Genomic DNA, 17,478 nt, shown 5'->3' on the forward strand with positions numbered 1-17,478 from the left:
GCTGTCCTGCATTGTTTGTACTCCTTTTCTTCCTTGCTTTTTGAAGCTGCTCATGTTACTTCTTGTTCTGTTTGACTGCTGAGTTACTGTTTACTCCTATAAATTTATTTGATGCTTGGGAGTAAAGGTATTAGAAGGGAAGGGAAGAAGTCACTAAAGAGAATGAGAGTAAGCAGGTAGAATTCAAGGAAGGGGGAATAAGAAAATTGAAAAGAAATGAAAAGACAAAAGAAGAAAAAATAATAGGAAATAAAAAAAGAAAAAAATTTAAAAAATAATAATAATAAAAATTAACATTAAAATTAGAAGAAAAAAATTTTAAAAATGTAAAAAAAAATTAAAAAAACAACAAGAAAGAAAAATGAAAATGAAAGAAAAAACCCAAATCAAAAAAAAAGAGGAAAAAAAACTAATAAATGCAGTCTTAGAGTTTGATTAACTTCTCTTCCAGTAGGTGGCGCTGTGCCCACCAGGCCAAGTTTCTCCTGTCAATACACGGGAACCAATCACTGTGCAGCAGCTCCTCCTCCCAGACTGGGCGAGTCTCCAATCCTGAGTGCCTAGGGCCTCCTCTTGTGTCTAGTCACTTCCCCACTTTTCCTCTAGCCAGGCCCCTCTCACGGGTGCCGCTCACCACAATACTGGCTACACGCCAGGTCTGCTGCTCCCGGGAGCCCTGTTTTCATGGACAACTGGGCACACTCTCCCTGTTTGCCATTCCCTCAGACCCTAAGTTTGTAGAGCTTGGGGCTGAGAATCCTCAGTGAATTTTACTTGCCCTCCGGTAGCCACGCCCCCGGTAACTGGTACAAGAGACCTCAGTTGTCAGCACTGGTGAGAGCAGTAGCCGGGAGTTCCGAGCCACGGTCCCGCGCCACGTCTGATTCCCTCGGTCTGGCTATCGCGCTCACGGGAGAGCTGGAAGGGGCCCTTAAGGTTTCCCCGATGTGTGGAGAGGGAAGGCTAGGGAATTACACACCTGTAGCTGCAGGTTTCAATGAAGTTATCTCCTCCGCCGCAGTCTGGTGACGTCAGTTCTCTGCCATGGTGGTATCTCTTGCAAATGGCGACAGTTCGTTTCCCTTTGCCGGGTGACCAATGCAACGGGTAGGTCCTTACTGTCTCTCCCAAGCCCCGTTTCAAACCTGTGGCCACTACCTATGAAGGCTTGGTTGGCATTTACCTCCGTAGGAACAGAAGGGCCGACCAGTTGTTTCAGCCAGATGGATTAGTGCTGAGTCACAGCTGTTTGTCTGCAGGAAGCAGGTGAGTGGGAGCTTGAATTCAGCCGATCCAGGCTCAGTGTGTGTTCTGAGAGGCCCAGATTGTTCGCCCCAGATCCACGTCAGCTCAGCATTGCCTAGTGATCCTGAGCAAACAGATTTAGGTTGTTTATGACTCCCTATGCCCGCACAGCTGAAGAGGTCAGAGACTTGATCTCTCTGCGCCTGCCGCCATGTTGGAATCCTCAAAATAATTAAAATATTGACTATAAAGAAATCGCAAGCTTTATTTGTGGAACAGGAGGGCAAAAGCTCATGAAATTGGTTTGCCTGGTTGGCGTACAAAGTTAACAGAAACAGATAAAAAATAGCCAACAAATACAAGCAATGGAATCTTTTGCTAAGCGGGGGGGTCCCTAAGTGAATGTTGGATCATTGGTCCATGCCTCTTCCTTGACCACATCTTCATCTTTACTGCATAGTTCACAGATTCTTAAGGATAAGACTCAGATTTTAAAGCTGACTTTGAGCAGAAGCTGTCATTCTGCTGATGGTTAGGCTGGGGCTGTAGTTCAGTGGTAAAGCTGGGGCTGTAGTTGAGTGATAGAGTGCTTGCCTAGCATACCTGGGGCTCTGGGTTCAATTCCCAGCGCCACCACCAAAAAAAAAAAAAAAAAAAAAGCTGCTTTTGGTGACAGTAATCATGACGATAATGGCCAATAATGAATCAAGACAATTACAGTCTTCAAGTTAATTATTTGGAAATAAATTAACAGGATCGTCTGGCAGTGCTGTATCACATTGCTAGTGATTGATCCACCCTCATTTTTCCTTCTGCAAACCTGGCTTCTGTGTGTACCTCTTTTCTCCACTTATGCTCCTAAAGCAATGCCAGGAGGGGCTAGCCAGCCATACAGCCTTTTCCTGATTCCAGAGACAAACTTGTCAGGATATTGGATTTCCTGGAATTCTTAAGACAGTGCAACACCAGAAACCAGCCTAAAAACAGGCAGAACAAGTAACTGGAAGGAAAAAATCTCACTGAAAATTCTGAATAAAACATTTCATTGCTCAGAAGAAGTTGAAGTCAATTTTACTTGTTTTTATTATTTGGAGTCTAAGCCAGCCCTTTTTCTGATCATCTGCTACATGCACCACACTAGTTTCTATCCTCATCCTCCATTCCCCAAGCCCAACAATATAAAGTAATACATTTTTTTTCTCTGAATACATTTCATTGTTAAGCAAGTTCAAAAGGATTTTCTCCCATACCATTTTCTAAATATTTTGCAGCTTTACCTTTTATAATTAAGTCTTTAATCATCTGGAATTGGCTTCTGTGGTAGGTGTGAAGTAGGCATCCAAATTTTTTTCTATAGAGTTAACCAATTGCCCCAACATCACTCACTGGACAATGTATTATTTTCCCATCAATCTAAAAACACACATGTATCATATGTTACATTTCCATGTGTGCATGGATATGTTTTTGGATCTCTATTCTGGTCTATTAATCTGCTCTATTATTGTCTCAGGTATTATATCTACCTAAGACAAATACCACAATTGAGTTTTATTTTACATATTGATATGTTATCAAATAAGACATCTATTTTATTATTTTTTAATCAGGAGTTCATTTGCTTTTCTTAACTATTTGCACTTCATGTAAATTTGAGAATGAGCTTCTCAGGTCATGTTTACCACATTTCTATTAATGCATTGTGGCAAAATTATATCTTTCTGCCATCAAGTCTTTTTTTTAGTTTTATTGATTTTATTTTTTTAAATACATGACAGCAGAATGCATTACAATTCTTATTACACATATATGCCACATTTTTCATATCTCTGTATATAAAGTCTGTTGACACCCAATTCGAGTCTTCGTACATGCACTTGGATAATGATGGCCATCACATTCCAACGTTCTTCATCAAGTCTTTTTCTGATTGAATAAGATTAATATCTACATTGATTTCAGTCTCCCCTATGAAGAAGAGAAAGACTTTATTGTTTTTCTGAACTCATGTAAGTTCATCATTGGGACAGTTGGGACAGATTCCTGTAACAAAAGACAGATCAACAAGAGAAAAACAAGTAAGTGCGTGCGGTGCCCATTGCCAAGGGATAAAATGACTTAGAAATCTATCTTAAATCATATTTCAACAAATAGCAATACATTTATTACCACTCATTTTTACTTCCTTCTATTATCTTTAGTATGTTCTGCTAATATTTTCATAACCTCCTTTGTTGGATGCCTGGCATGCTGATTTTCAAGTTTTCTCCTCTAATATAAACATTTAAAATTACTTTCTCTTTCTGTGACTCTAACTGCATCTACCAGATGATCCATAGTATTTTCCATATTCAATTCTAAATACTTCCTAATTTCTATCAGATTTTATTCTATGATCCATGAGTTCTTTGTGCTATATTTTTATTTCTGTATATATAGTCCTTCTAGTTATTTTTGTTATTTGTTTCTATCATTATTGCACTGAAATCATATAATGTAGTCAAAATAAAGGTAATGCTTCTGAAAGGCTCTTTAGATTATAAAGATACCCTCGTTTATCTAAACAATTCATATAATTTTCTGTTTCTTTCTATATTGTGTGCTAAAACATTTTATAAAAATTTAATGTGCTAATGGATCAGATAAAAATAAATAAGAATTAAAATATGGGAGATATCATTGCAGAAGTGATCTGATAAGAAAAAAAGGCCTAAAAAATAACTCCCAATTTTTCATTTTCATCTTTAGTGTCCTTTTCATACAATAAGGTTCATAATATTACAATTTGTGGGAAAGCCCCACAAATTAATTGGAAACAATAACATTAAATTTATGGACCAAATTTAAAAAAAAACTCATGTTAATGACTGTATTAAGAATGGCTGTCATTAGTTCCCAAACTCAAAAGCACATTGTTTCCAATGGAATGTGCAGGTTCAAAGAGTGAAAACAGGATAATAATTAAACTAATCAAATTGGACCCTAAATATACACTAACTTGAGGAACATCCATGAAATCTTAAACTTCTAGAAGATAAAGACAAACATACAAAGAAGCACATCTCAGAAAAGTGGGAAACCAAAGTGAACAGTAGGCAGAACCATGTCTGTGATGCTCTGCCGTGTGAAATGACAGGTGGGGTCTCCTGGGCCATAAATGGACAGCAGCTCCGCTCATTTCAGCTCAGAAGGGATCCAGTAATCTATTGCCCTGCAGTCTGCCCTCATGAGATCCCACAGAAGGAGACCCTCCTTGAAGTCTGGAAACTAGAACTCTTGATTCCTAGAAAGATTGAATTTTTTCTGGAAGAGTACTAAATTTGTTGGTGGTAGAATCCAATGAACACAGATGGGAAGCAAGAGGCCAGGAGCCTGTTCTACCCATGGATTCTGATTTATTTGGTTTTAGTTGACTATTCTGCCTCCCTATGCTGGCTACCTCACGATCTATGCTTATGGTAGTTATTTTCAGTCCAAATAAAAATATATTTTATAAGCTTAATAAGTGCAAGAGATTGAGTCTACAAAGATGAATGGGGTCTGTCTCTATCTCTTAAGCAACTCAGTGTTCATTGGGCCATAGAGATATAAATATCAATATTCAGTATATTAAATATTATGTGTAAGTTCCTGAAGAGCTCTCAGCCAAGTAATTTTATATCTACTTAATTCTCTACTTCTAATTCATATCTTCCCTAGTTTTCTTTCCTATACCCATCTGGTACCCCCTCACCTCTCTGACAGTGTCAGGATCCTTCACAGACTTCTCTTCTTACACTTCCCACATTCTTGTACCCAAACCAACTTTGTTTCTCTGACTAGCTAGAAAGGATCATTAAAACCCACAGTGTTTAATAGTTGATCCTGGACACAAATGATGTCCAGATCTAAATGCTCATCTCCTCTGCCACTTCTTTCTAAAATTCCCTCTTTAACTAATATCTGAAACACTAGAAGACTTTCAGAATCAATCTCTACCTCCAGATATAAACCTTTCTAGATAACACACAAACACTAACAGGAGTTATCTTCCTAAAGTACAAATCTAATTATTGTACTTGCTTAAATTATTTTAATGACTATGGTGACCTCAGAGGACACACACACATCCTTTATTCTTGGCTCCTCTCTAACTAGCTAACTGCCTGCCACCCCCCACCCACCAGATCCTGGAATCCAATCACATTCAAGTTATCCCTACTCAAAATTTTCCCAGATCTTCCCCCTCTTCTTAATTATTTGCTCATCCAAGGCCCAATTCCATCTTTCACAGGACCCTCAGCCATTACCACTTACATCAATGGCTCCCAAGTGACAGTCTTCTAAACCATCTTCATGCTTATAGCCATAGCCCTGGGCCAATTCCTCTGCCATGGATCCTCTGAATGCTCATATTGAGGGATGCCTAATGCAGCGATAGTCAATGTGTCTAAAACCAATTTGCCAAAGAAGCCATTTCCCAATTAATCATTTTGATAACTGTATTAAATTTAGCTATGAACCAAAAATTTTGTATGACCATTGTGACTTTACATAGTTCTATCATAACCCACATTCAATTGGTTAGCAAAGACAAGAAAGGCCCCAAAGGGCCCCTATTTGGAGACTCCTCTTATCTCTATCTCTCTGCTCCTCTACCTTTCCCTCTCTGTGTTCCAGACACCCTCTGTCTCCAGTCCCATCTTCTCTCTGTCCTCTGGTTCTCCCTCAACCTCCACCTTGGCCATGCCCTCCCACTCTCTGTGGCTGTTGGTCTCCCCTCTCCGCCTGAGTTTCCTCTCTCTCTAGGTCGCAAGCCAGATTGTACATTTTGCTGGTTTTCCTCTTCAACATTCCTTCAGCAGAAGGTCCCACCATCCTCACCCAAATCCCCCCTGTTGTGATAACAAGACCAGAGACGAACTGAACATTCAGTAAACTGATGTCTTGAGGACAAAATAAAAACTTGACTGAATTTTTAAAAAACTGTTAAATATTACCATCCCAAAACAGCTACTATATCCTTAGTGAATAGGTAAAAGAAACAAATTTTGGTTAATGGATAAAGTTGACAAGTCCATCAAAGTTGTCAAAATGTGAAATTCCCACAACAATCTGAATGATGCCTAAGTGTTAGCAAAACAGCAAATGCCTCATCACATGTATGAAAACACGAATGGTGTGAAAATACTTTGCCTACAACCAGTGACTTGAAAAATTGTGCTCTATATGTGTAATATGAAATGAATTGAATTCTGCCATCATGTATAACAAATTAGAATAAATAAATAATTTAATAAAGAAATAAAAGGATTTGGAAAAAAGTAATCAGTATAAACTAAAAGGCTACCGAATGAAATGTTAAATGTTTATTCTATTAGCAGAGTATATTTACACACTACTCAAGAAAGATATAACTATAAATATATTCTTAATAATATATTTATAAAGAAACTAAGCCCACTAGGAAACAGCTTTTAAAAAAAAATCAGGCCAATTTAAAAATACTGCTAAGAGGAACACATTAGTAAGAACATACTTGATGATTAAGTGCATTTTTAAAATACAGTCTTAAAACATTCATAGGAAACATCTATTCCTATTCATGTATTATGTTGAAAACAATAATGCTTAAAATACATCTTTGTTAAATCTCTAAGTAGGGTAAAATAGATAAACTGTATTCATTTAGTGAACTGATCCTTCAATAAATTGACTTTCTGTGAATCAGCCATTCAGTAACTGATCCTTTGGCAGACTGGCCCTCGGCATATTGGCTTTCTTTTCTTCCCTTTCGTACACCTCTCTAATCACCCTCATTACCAGATCTTGTCATGATTAATACCTCACACGGTAATCCCAGGAAATCAGCCTTCTTCACTTCCTGCCCCGAGGACTTAGCTGCTTGAGGTTCTTTTTATGAAGACTTAACATGTTGACTAACAAATTAACAAATGAATTCATAAATGGCCTTTGCCCTGCCTTCACCTGAATACCTTTCTCCCTGTAGAATAGAAACCAAGGGAATCTGACTTTAAATGAGTAAGAAAGAGCCAAAGAGTCTTTATTGGACTTTCTACTCTTTATGTCCTGTGTGTGTGTGTGTGTGTGTGTGTGTGTGTGTACACGCGCGTATCTTTATAACTAATGTGCTTATGAATTATAGAATGAGTCCAAATATCAAATTTAAAGAAAGTACCCAAATATAGTGTTTGAAATAAAATTGTACTCTGTTGATTATTGCTCAGGGTGAAAATAAAACTTTATTGGACAATTGAAAAAAAAATTTTTTTTTTTTTTGCAACACTAGGGATTGTACCCAGTAGTGCTCTATCACTGAGCTGCACTCCCAGCCTTCTTTCTTTATTTATTTGTTTGATTGTTTATTTATTTATTTATTTTAATTTGGGACAGTGTTTCATTAAGTTGCCCAACCTAGTGATCCTCCAGTTTCAGCCTTCCAAGTTGTTGGAATTATAGGCATGTGCCACTGCACCCAACTTGAAAATCTTTTGCTTACAAGAATATTTATCACAAAGATTTTTGTTGGAGTTGGACTTGTAAGACTTATTAATAATTCCTATTCTCTAAAAGGATTTGGGCAGAATGTTCCCTGTGTATGTAGTAAAGACTGTATATATCTGTTATTTGTTGTCAATATGTATGAATATTCACTTTATCCTTCATGTCGACTCATGGTTCATCACGGAGTCAACACTGCCTCAAAAGAGCTTAAGTTTAGTTTTGCCAGGACACACCAAGGCTAGATCCACTTCAAACTTATAAAGTCAAATTCCTTCTCTATACCTACTAATAGCACACTTACCCAAAACTGAATTCATAATCATGACCCAGACTCATTCTTCCTCTTGAACTCTCTACTTCTATAAATTGTACTGACATTCCCTTTCTTATTTCTCACACCAAGGACAGTCCCTTGTCCTCTCAAGTTGATTCATAGAGCATAGACATGAAGAGCTAAAAGAAGATGAAACATCAGCTTAGATATTGGTGGCACTATAACCCCCAACACACAAGACTTGTTAGTATAAAGGATGAGGCTTAAGCCTGAGGCCTAGGACATCATGCCCCTTCCATCTACCATTGAAGACAACTGGGTGTAAAAGGGACCACTTCACTAACCCGTTAACACTTAGGATATGCACACTTCCTTCCCCAACTGGGGCTCACTACTTGGACACTGAAAGGCAAAGGAGAGTGTGAAATAATTTTTTAAAATAATAATAGGTTGTGCCACACAGGAGCAGTGAACTTCAAACTCACCCAAAAGAGAGATTTAGTCCCCCAATTATCAGGGTATCACCCATCTCATCAATCAAATTAGCTACTCCTCCTCCTGAGCCCCAGACACCTAACCTGGGGGAAGAGAATTTATAAATGTGCAATCATCCTCTCCCTCCTTATTTAACAAGATCAGAAATGGGGGAAAGGTGGGGGGGGGCTCTCTTTGGACCCTGCAAAGTGTAGGAAAATAAGGGTTCTGCTTTACCACTCTCCATCATCTCCCCTGTTGTCCAAGTCAAGCACTGAGATATAGATCTAAAACTCACTCCCTTATCAGCTTCTATATTCTATCAGTTGCCAAATTATGATATTTTATTTCCAAGATATTTCTCCAAACATCTTCTTCTCTCCAGCCCACCGTGATACTGGATCCAGCCCTGATCATCCTTCACCAACATTACTGTTACAATCTCTCCCAATTCTTCTCTCTGATTTAAGTCTTGTCCCATTTATAATTTAATCTCCACACAGCAGCCACCGTGTTCATCCTGAAACTCAGTTCTGATCATGTCATCCACTGACAGCTTCCCCTTTAACTACAGGAGAGAGGCCAATCTCTTTAGAAGGACTTACAGAACCCTTCCTGACCACACTACCTTTCCAAACATATCTGCCCCATTTCCTCTGACCCACACTCACCCCAGTGATACTAACATACTTGTAGTTTCAGATAGTCTGCATACCAGTTGTTCATGTGATCCCTTCCATCTGGACTGTCCTCAACTCTTCGTCTCATTGCATCGATTCCAAATCAAACTCTCGAAGAGTCTGTTAAGATGCCACCCTAGGAAGCCTTCCCAAACCACAATTCTTACTCCCTATCCTGTTCCCTAAACATTGGGAATACTGTGAGTGATTTCATCATTGAACTTACCACCATATGTTGACATTATTTTTATATCTGTCTTCTAATTGGGCCAAGGCCATATCCCCAGAAACAAGAGGTTACCAGCACTCAAGATAAGTCTGTACATCTAAACACTTTGGTCTTTCAAACTATCCATTCATTCCTTTTGTTCCTTTAATACAATCATTATGGGATCCTTTAATTGAATCATTATTGATTGATTTATTCCTTGGATATGGCTCACCCCACTCACCATTTTCATTTCACTGGGTAATATCCTGATTTCCCAGATGACTTTGAGCTATATGGAAACAAGTCACTTCCTCCCCACCCCCTGACTCCATAGTATATGAAGAGCATTTGTTAACCATTTTCAAATTGCAATTTGTTTTTAAATTACCTGTTTGAATCATTTTTATATGCTTCTTGCTCTTGTGACATACTGACTGATTATTCCTCATCTATTTTATGAGTATACAGTGACATAAGAAATGCTGTGTGACAGCCTAATACCCTAGAACTGTGAGACTATTGCTCTCTCCTGGATGGCTTCCATCTGCAGGAAATGCGAATCTCAATGGCAGCCATCAGAGTTAAATACATGTTGATAAATAATAGTGAAGTTACATCAGATTATTATTTTACAGCAGATCTTTGAAGCCACTCAGTCTCAGCCTATCTTTACCTGCTTCAGAAGTCTTCCTGCTCACCAGCTTTAGCTAATGGGCACTGATTTTTTTTTGTCAAGTTCATAAAAGGTCAAGTTTAAAGAGCTTTGATGTAAACCGTACAATTTTCAAAGAAAATCGCAACAAAAAAGAATGGGAGACAGAAGGTGGGTGGTTGCCAGTCTATGGAAGTCAAAAGCAGGGCATACCAGCTAATCCAAGGATATTGGGCTTGGGAGCTGGAGGATAATGAAGAATGTGGTCTTTCCAAGTCTCTGGCAATGATCACAAACAGCCTAGAGTGAGTGAAGGTGGCAGGAAGACAGGAAGAACAGGCCATGAAAAGATGATGAATGAAGACATCTAGGTAGCTGGGATGCTGCTCCCACACAATGCCCACTCCTGGAGGAAAGATTTGCATAAACTAGTTAATTAAGAGAACTTTAATGATGATAACAATTAATTTTGTACACTGATAACTAAAACATAAATACTCTACCTAAAATCTTCTGGAAATATATTAAATACATACACATTCTCAAGTTTGTACAGGGAACTAAAATATTTAATAATCATTCCAGAATAAACCAGCCAATCAGAACAGATATGAGCCATAAACACTGGTAAGGTCATTCTGGAGCACAACACTAAATATAACCCTAAATGTACACACAATTGTACAAACAATGGGCGTCTCTTATTCCCCTGCAAATTCCACATTTGATTCTATTCTGGTTTCTTTCCCAAGAAACATGAATAAACAGTGATAAAAATATTAAAGGAAAATGTGGTCTGTCTTGTGCATTTTGGTTTTGGTTTAAAGTTTAAAAATTGGCTTACGAGCTTCCTTCTCAGTTTTCAGTACCATTTGTCCTGTTTCCAGATCCAATAGGCCAGCAGCTTTCCTACTCCCACTGCCCTGCAATGCAAAGCTCCCTATCAAAATAGGAACTGAGAGTGCCCAAGCTGTATCTTGATCAGCAGGAGTTCTGGAATTCCCAAGCATTGACTTCCTACCCCCACTTCTCCCCAAGCACCAACACCCCCAGAATTTTCTCACCTTTTCTTTCTTCTCCTGCTTACTTCAAATCCGTTCCTCCATTCCTAAGCTTTACATATTATTAATTTCCTTGCCATTCTATCCTGCAGATAGTCTTTGAAGAATGGTAGAAATTTTATGATGGTCTAATATTCATGTCATTAAGCCATAGCTCCCACTCCATTTTTTAAATAAGAGCTTTATAGTTGCACATAGTGGTTTGGTTCATCCTAACAAGCTCATACATATGTGGAAATTGATTTCAGTTCATCATCCCCTCCTTTTCCCTCCCCTCTCGCATTCTCCTTCCTCTACGAGATTTCCTTTTCCTTGTCTATTAATTTGTATTTAATTGGTTCTTTATTTTATCCTATCCTTTCCTCCCCCTTTCCTTTATTTTACGCTAGCTTCCACAGACGAGAGAAAACATTCAATCTTTGAGTTTCTGAGTTTGGTTCTTTTCACTTAGCATTATTTTCTCCATTTCTATCCATTTACTGGCAAGTGCCAGAATTTCATTCTTCTTTTTGGCTGAGTAGGACTCTATTGTGTGTGCATTGTATCAATCACAATTTCTTAATCCATTCATCTATTGACAGGCATCTGAGTTGATTCCATCACTTAGCTATTGTGAATTATGCTGCTATAAACATTAAGGTGGCTGTATTGCTGTAGTATGCCAATTTTAGATCATTTGGGAAAACACTTAAGGAGTGGGATGGCAGGGTCATATGGTGATTCCATCCCTAGTATTTTGAGGAATGGCCATATTGCTTTCCAGAGTGGTTTTACTAGTCTACCATCCTACCAACCGTATACAAATGTACCTTTTCCTCCACAACCTTATCAGCATTCATTGTTGTTCATATTCTTGATCGTTGTCATTCTGATTAGAGTAAGATGAAATGTAGTTTTCATTGTGAGAATTGTTGAACATTTTTCATTTATTTGTTGGCCATTTGTGTGTCTTCTTTTAAAATGTTTCTGTTTAGTTCTTTTGTCCTTTTATTGATTTGGTTATTTGTATTTTGAGTGCTCAGTTTTTTTGAATTCTTTATTCTGGTTATTAATCCCCTATAAAGATTTTCTCCTATTCTGTAGGCTCTCTCCTTCACACTCTGAATCATTTCCTTTGCTGTACAGGAGCTTTTTAGGGATATTGGTCTGTAGTCTTCTTTCCTTTGAAAATGCATCTTTGTTTGGTTTATTAACAGAGTTATACTGACTTTATAAAATGTATTTGGGAGTATTCCCTGTCTTTCAATTTCATGGAATAATTTCAGAAAGACTGGTGTTAGTTCTTCTGTAAAGGTCTGCTAGAACTCAGCTAAGAATCCATAAGGTCCTGTGGTCTGCTTTTTGGGAAGGCTTTTAACTGCAGTTTTTAATTTCATTACTTAATATTGGTATGTTTAGGTTTTCTGTATCTTCCTGAGTCACTTTAGGCAGATCATATGTGTCTACAAATTTGACAATATCTTCCAGATTTTCCTGTTTATTGAAGTATACATTTTCAATATAGTTTCTGATAATCCTCTGGATTTCAGAAGGATCTGTAGTGATATCTCCTTTTTTATCTCTGAAATTGTTGATTTGCTTCTTCTCACTCTTATTTGAATAGTTTGGATAAGGGTATGTCAATCTTATTTATCTTTTCAAAGAACAAGCTCTTCATTGCATTGATCCTTGTATTTTCTTGTTCTCAATCGCATTGATTTGGGCTCTGTTTTTAATTATCTCTGTCTTCTACTGGTTTGGGAGTTAGTTTGTTCTTTTCCTAAGGCCTTGAGGTGGAGCATAAACTCACTTATTTGGGATCTCTCTAATTGTTTACTGTATGCACTCAGTGCTATAAATTTTCCTCTTAGAATTGCTTTTATAATGTCCCAGAGATTTTGATAATTTGTATCTCTGTTCCTGTTTATTCCTAAAAATTTATTGACTTCTATTCTCATTTCTTCTTTGATCCATTCTTCATTAAAGAGAGTTTTGTTCAATCTCCCTGTGTTTATGTGGTTTCTATTTTTCTTGCTGTTGATTTCTAGCTTCATTCTTATATTATACATGGGATTATGTGATTTTTTTGCATTTGCTGTGATTTGTTTTGTGACTTAGAATCTGATCTATTTTGGAAAATATTCCATTCTCAGCTAAGAGACAGGTAAATTCAGCTGTTTGGGGTGGAATAGCATGTAGTTGTTTTAAGCTTTTAAATGTTTAAAGCTTTTAAATGTTATTTCTACTTTGCAAGAAACTGGGGATTGAAAAGGCTAAGGAACTTTTTGTTGATCACACAGTTAGTAAACAGATTTGAACAGGACACAATTTGACTTCAAGCTCATGTTCCTATGTTCCTTCTCTAAAACCCCAAATAAAAGTACTAATAAAACTCTGCAAATTATGAAGACCAGCCTTTATTTTCCTTGATTTGACTAAAACTTTTCTAACTCACCCAAGTATTTACACATATAAGAAAAAGTAGGCAGGATCACCACCCCACATCTTTACACTGCTTATAAATCTCAAGCCAAAAGAGCCCTAAGCACCCCTAAGCTCGAGAAAAATGTTAACCAGAATAGCTTCTGTCTACCCCTACTGAGGGAATAGCATGATTAAATTGATAGATTTCTGATTTATGTTGCCATTTATTTGAATTAGGTATGCAGAAATTACAAAATATATCAACGGTAGATGACTTGATAGATGGTAAAGTCAATGAACCCAAATAATTATTTTGAAGGTTGAGGAATTGCTTTCTTTCTCTAGAACTGGAAAGAAGGAACATTAATTTGACATTAGATGTGAGCCTCAAGGTAAATAAGGAGGGTCCCTGTCTGCTCATGTTGTTGCACATATGTACGTGTGTGCGCGCGCATGCGCACATGTTATGTTGCAGGGGTAGGTTCACATGCTGGGATCCAGTTGCACTCAGGCAGGTTCAGAAGTGTCCTCTGGGTCTCTCAGCTGCAGCAAGACAGGGGTAGAAACGTACCCGTTCTCCAGGGGCATACTGATTAACTTTGAACTTTAATACTGCATTGTTTTTCAACTTTAGAAATATCTACCAAAAAATCAGGGACCACGACCTCCTGGACAAAAGGAAAACAGTCACAGCACTAAAGGCTGGAGAGGACCGAGCCATACTCCTGGGACTGGCCATGATGGTGTGCTCCATCATGATGTATTTCCTTCTGGGAATCACACTCCTGCGCTCATATATGCAGAGGTAATGCTGCTGTGCTGTTGGGACACTGCCATTTGTCTCTACCTTCATTGCTCAGTCAACCCTGAGGTCATCTTCCTCACCCTCTTTCCTATGGAGAACTTCCAGAAGTGCCCCTCGTATAATATTTTAATAATGCTATCTAATAATAATAATAATAAAATAGTTTTATATATAAACTGCCTATTATTGCCAAAAGCTTTTCATACATCGTTTTATCCTCATGACTACACTGTAAGTATGAATATCCTCATCAAAAAAAAAAAAATAGGAAAACTGAGGTTCAAAGAGAGGTAACTTGTCCAATGTCACATAGCTTTAGCATGTGGCCAAGCCTTAGCTTCAAAGGCACAACCCACTCATCTCAGCATCCCTATTCTTGCTCCTTCACGTCTGTTCCCACCTTCATTCCTTTTCCACCCTGCATCGCCCTTCACCCTCCCTCCACGGCAGTACTTCTCAGTGGTACATCTCACAAAAACTTTAAAAATGTTGATGCCCTGCCCCCACCATCATCCCAGAAAGTCTGATTAAACTGGTTTGAAGTGGGACCCATTTATTAGTATCTTTTAAAAACTCTCCCAAAGGATACTACTGTACTGTCAAGGCTGAAAAACACTATTGTGCATCGACCTTTTAAAATAACAGATTTTGAACCCTTTTTATTTAATGCCCCTAGATTTACTGAATAGATGGGGAGGCAAATAAATAGTGAGACAGTTGGTATGTTCTCTCCTGAGCTAGTAGCAGCATCTCTAGCTTCCCTGTTGTCCATGAATTGGACATGAAGCTCAGGTGAGTCCAGCATCACTAAAACTAAAGGGGGAAGTCTCACAACAGTTCAGCTTAAAGTAACAAGACCCTTTCAAATAAAAAATTTAAGTTTCAATCCAAAAGAAACGAAAACCATTTGGGGGCATTCATTTCTCAATCTAAATTAATAGCTTCATTTTAGAAACAAAAATCTAGCTGAAATACAGTAATTTGCTGAAATTAAGGCATCATCTTTCACATTTGTGGCTGTTCTGCTCTGTTTCTCTGATGGCCTTCAGCTGTGCTCTTTCTCAATGAAAGCGCTGATGCCTTAGGCCCCCAGAGTTCGTTGATTCCAAGCCCTCTTTCAAATCGTCACATCTGCTTGGAACCATCCAAGACTTTTTCCTCATTGTATAAGCAAAATCTGACCATCCATGTTCAGGGAAAATATAGTTTGCCACACCAGATGAGAGTAGGTGCAGTATCCTGCCTCTGGCATAGAACTTCACACATACAAAAGTGCAGAGAGCTGTGGATGTCAAAAGGAAAGAGTATTAATCTTAACAAAAACATGTTGTTTTCCAATCACTATGGTAATCAGTTATACCCAGAAGCAAAGCATTGATTACTGTGTGTTACTTTCTAATTACAAATGTTAACCTTGATCATAAAAGTAAAGGCATTCTAAAATGAAAGATGATCAATGGGCAGGTGGACTCTTTCCAGTTGAGAGGCCTCAGGACATCCTTATTAACCCATTAGTCTGCACAGATGGGTTTCTTTTCTACTGCTTTTATGGGGGAGGCAGCACAGCATTATAGAATGAACCAGGACTTAGAGAAATACTGGATTATGTAGAATCACAACTTCTATCAGTTATCAGCTACATGTCTTTGCACCTGTTACCTGATTTCTTTGATTCACTCACCTTCAAAAGGAGATAATTTATGTGAAAATTCAATTAGAATTGAAAGGATTCAATAAGTAATTTCTCTTCGCATAATCCAGGGGTTATCTTTTTTTCCCTTTTTAGAATGACCTTACAGCATTGTATCTCTGACTTCCATCTGTCAAGTTGGACCCCAAGCCACTCCACCCCTTTTTTCCTCTCTTCTGCCCTTACACCTTCTCTGCCTACAAACTGGGCAAAGGAGGGGGTGCAGGTGAAGAAAGCACCAAGGGAGGCGTAGCAGAGTTAAGGACTGGTGCAAGGCAAGAAGTAATACATGCAGAAATACAGGGCGAGCACAGATCGTTATTTGGAAATATACTTTGTGCTTCCCATGGAATTCAATAAGAAAAAATAACTAACCAATCAAGCCTTGGAGAATATTATGTCCAAAGGAAGTCACTGAGAAAATTCTCAGGTTCCAAAGTTTGTCTATGCTATGTTAGAGTTTGCCTGTTCAAAGCATAAACTTTATGCAGACGGATGTATTATAGATTTGGAAAAGACTTCCAGCCCAGGAGCTGAGCCACCATCCCCTCTGCTCATATCTTCCTTGCCAGTAACTCTCCGCCTTTTGCTCACTCTTTCCTTTTCTCTGTAGTGTGTGGACTGAAGAGACTCAATGCACCTTGCTGAATGCATCCATCACGGAGACATTTAATTGCTCCTTCAGCTGTGGGCCAGACTGCTGGAAACTCTCTCAGTACCCCTGCCTCCAGGTGTACGTGAACCTGACTTCTTCCGGGGAAAAGCTCCTTCTCTACCACACTGAGGAGACAATGAAAATCAATCAGAAGGTAGGAGCTTGGCACACTGTATCCATGCACCCCCACAGAGCTCCGTGCCCCACTCATCTCTCTCTGAAGTTCCCCTTTGCCAGGAAGTAGGCCCTGGCCACCTCCATTCACAAAACTCACTATTTGACTCTGGCCTGGAAAATACTTTTTCTCTGTGCAAGCCATAGACAAGTCATGCCCCATATTGTGGTAATGCAGATTTTTGCCTTCACTTCCATTTGGGAGGATAAATTTTTCTTTATTTTTATGCCAGCAGGCTGAGTCTTTCAAAGTAGGAATAGAACTTAGTTAGAGATGTGCATATCAAAAACTAAGTATTTGCCATGTACCTGGGAACCAAAGGGTGAAACTGCATTGCTATATTTTGTTTTTCCACAATCATTATCAATTGGTTCTTGTACTTTGAGGATATAACTTAACCCCTTTGAGCCTTAGTTTCCTTTTCTCTAAAAATATGATAACAAATAATCACCCTGCAAGGTCATTGTGAGAATTAGAACAAAGGATGTAGTGTTGAACAGAGCTCAGTACCTAGCACAGGATAAATCTTCAACCCATGGTCACAGTGGGTGTGTGTATTTGTGTGTGTGTGTGTGTGTGTGTGTTTCTTCATGTATGTTGTGTTCATAGAGGTTGGCTGCACTGATGGAATCATGCTCAGCAAATGTAT

At 38.4% G+C, this 17,478-nt stretch overlaps 1 protein-coding gene across 1 annotated transcript in view; it reads left to right on the plus strand.

The window, feature by feature from the left end:
* Positions 1 to 17,478, plus strand: part of KCNMB2 (potassium calcium-activated channel subfamily M regulatory beta subunit 2) — a 269,712-nt gene that overhangs the window by 238,560 nt on the left and 13,674 nt on the right. The window contains exons 3-4 of the mRNA XM_081302728.1: positions 14,139 to 14,309; positions 16,613 to 16,808. Of these exons, the coding sequence (XP_081158854.1) occupies positions 14,139 to 14,309; positions 16,613 to 16,808 (367 nt within the window). The remainder of the gene's footprint in view (positions 1 to 14,138; positions 14,310 to 16,612; positions 16,809 to 17,478) is intronic.

This window comes from Spermophilus citellus (genome assembly GCF_964194105.1).
Source record: "Spermophilus citellus genome assembly, chromosome: 7".
NCBI lineage: Eukaryota > Metazoa > Chordata > Mammalia > Rodentia > Sciuridae > Spermophilus > Spermophilus citellus.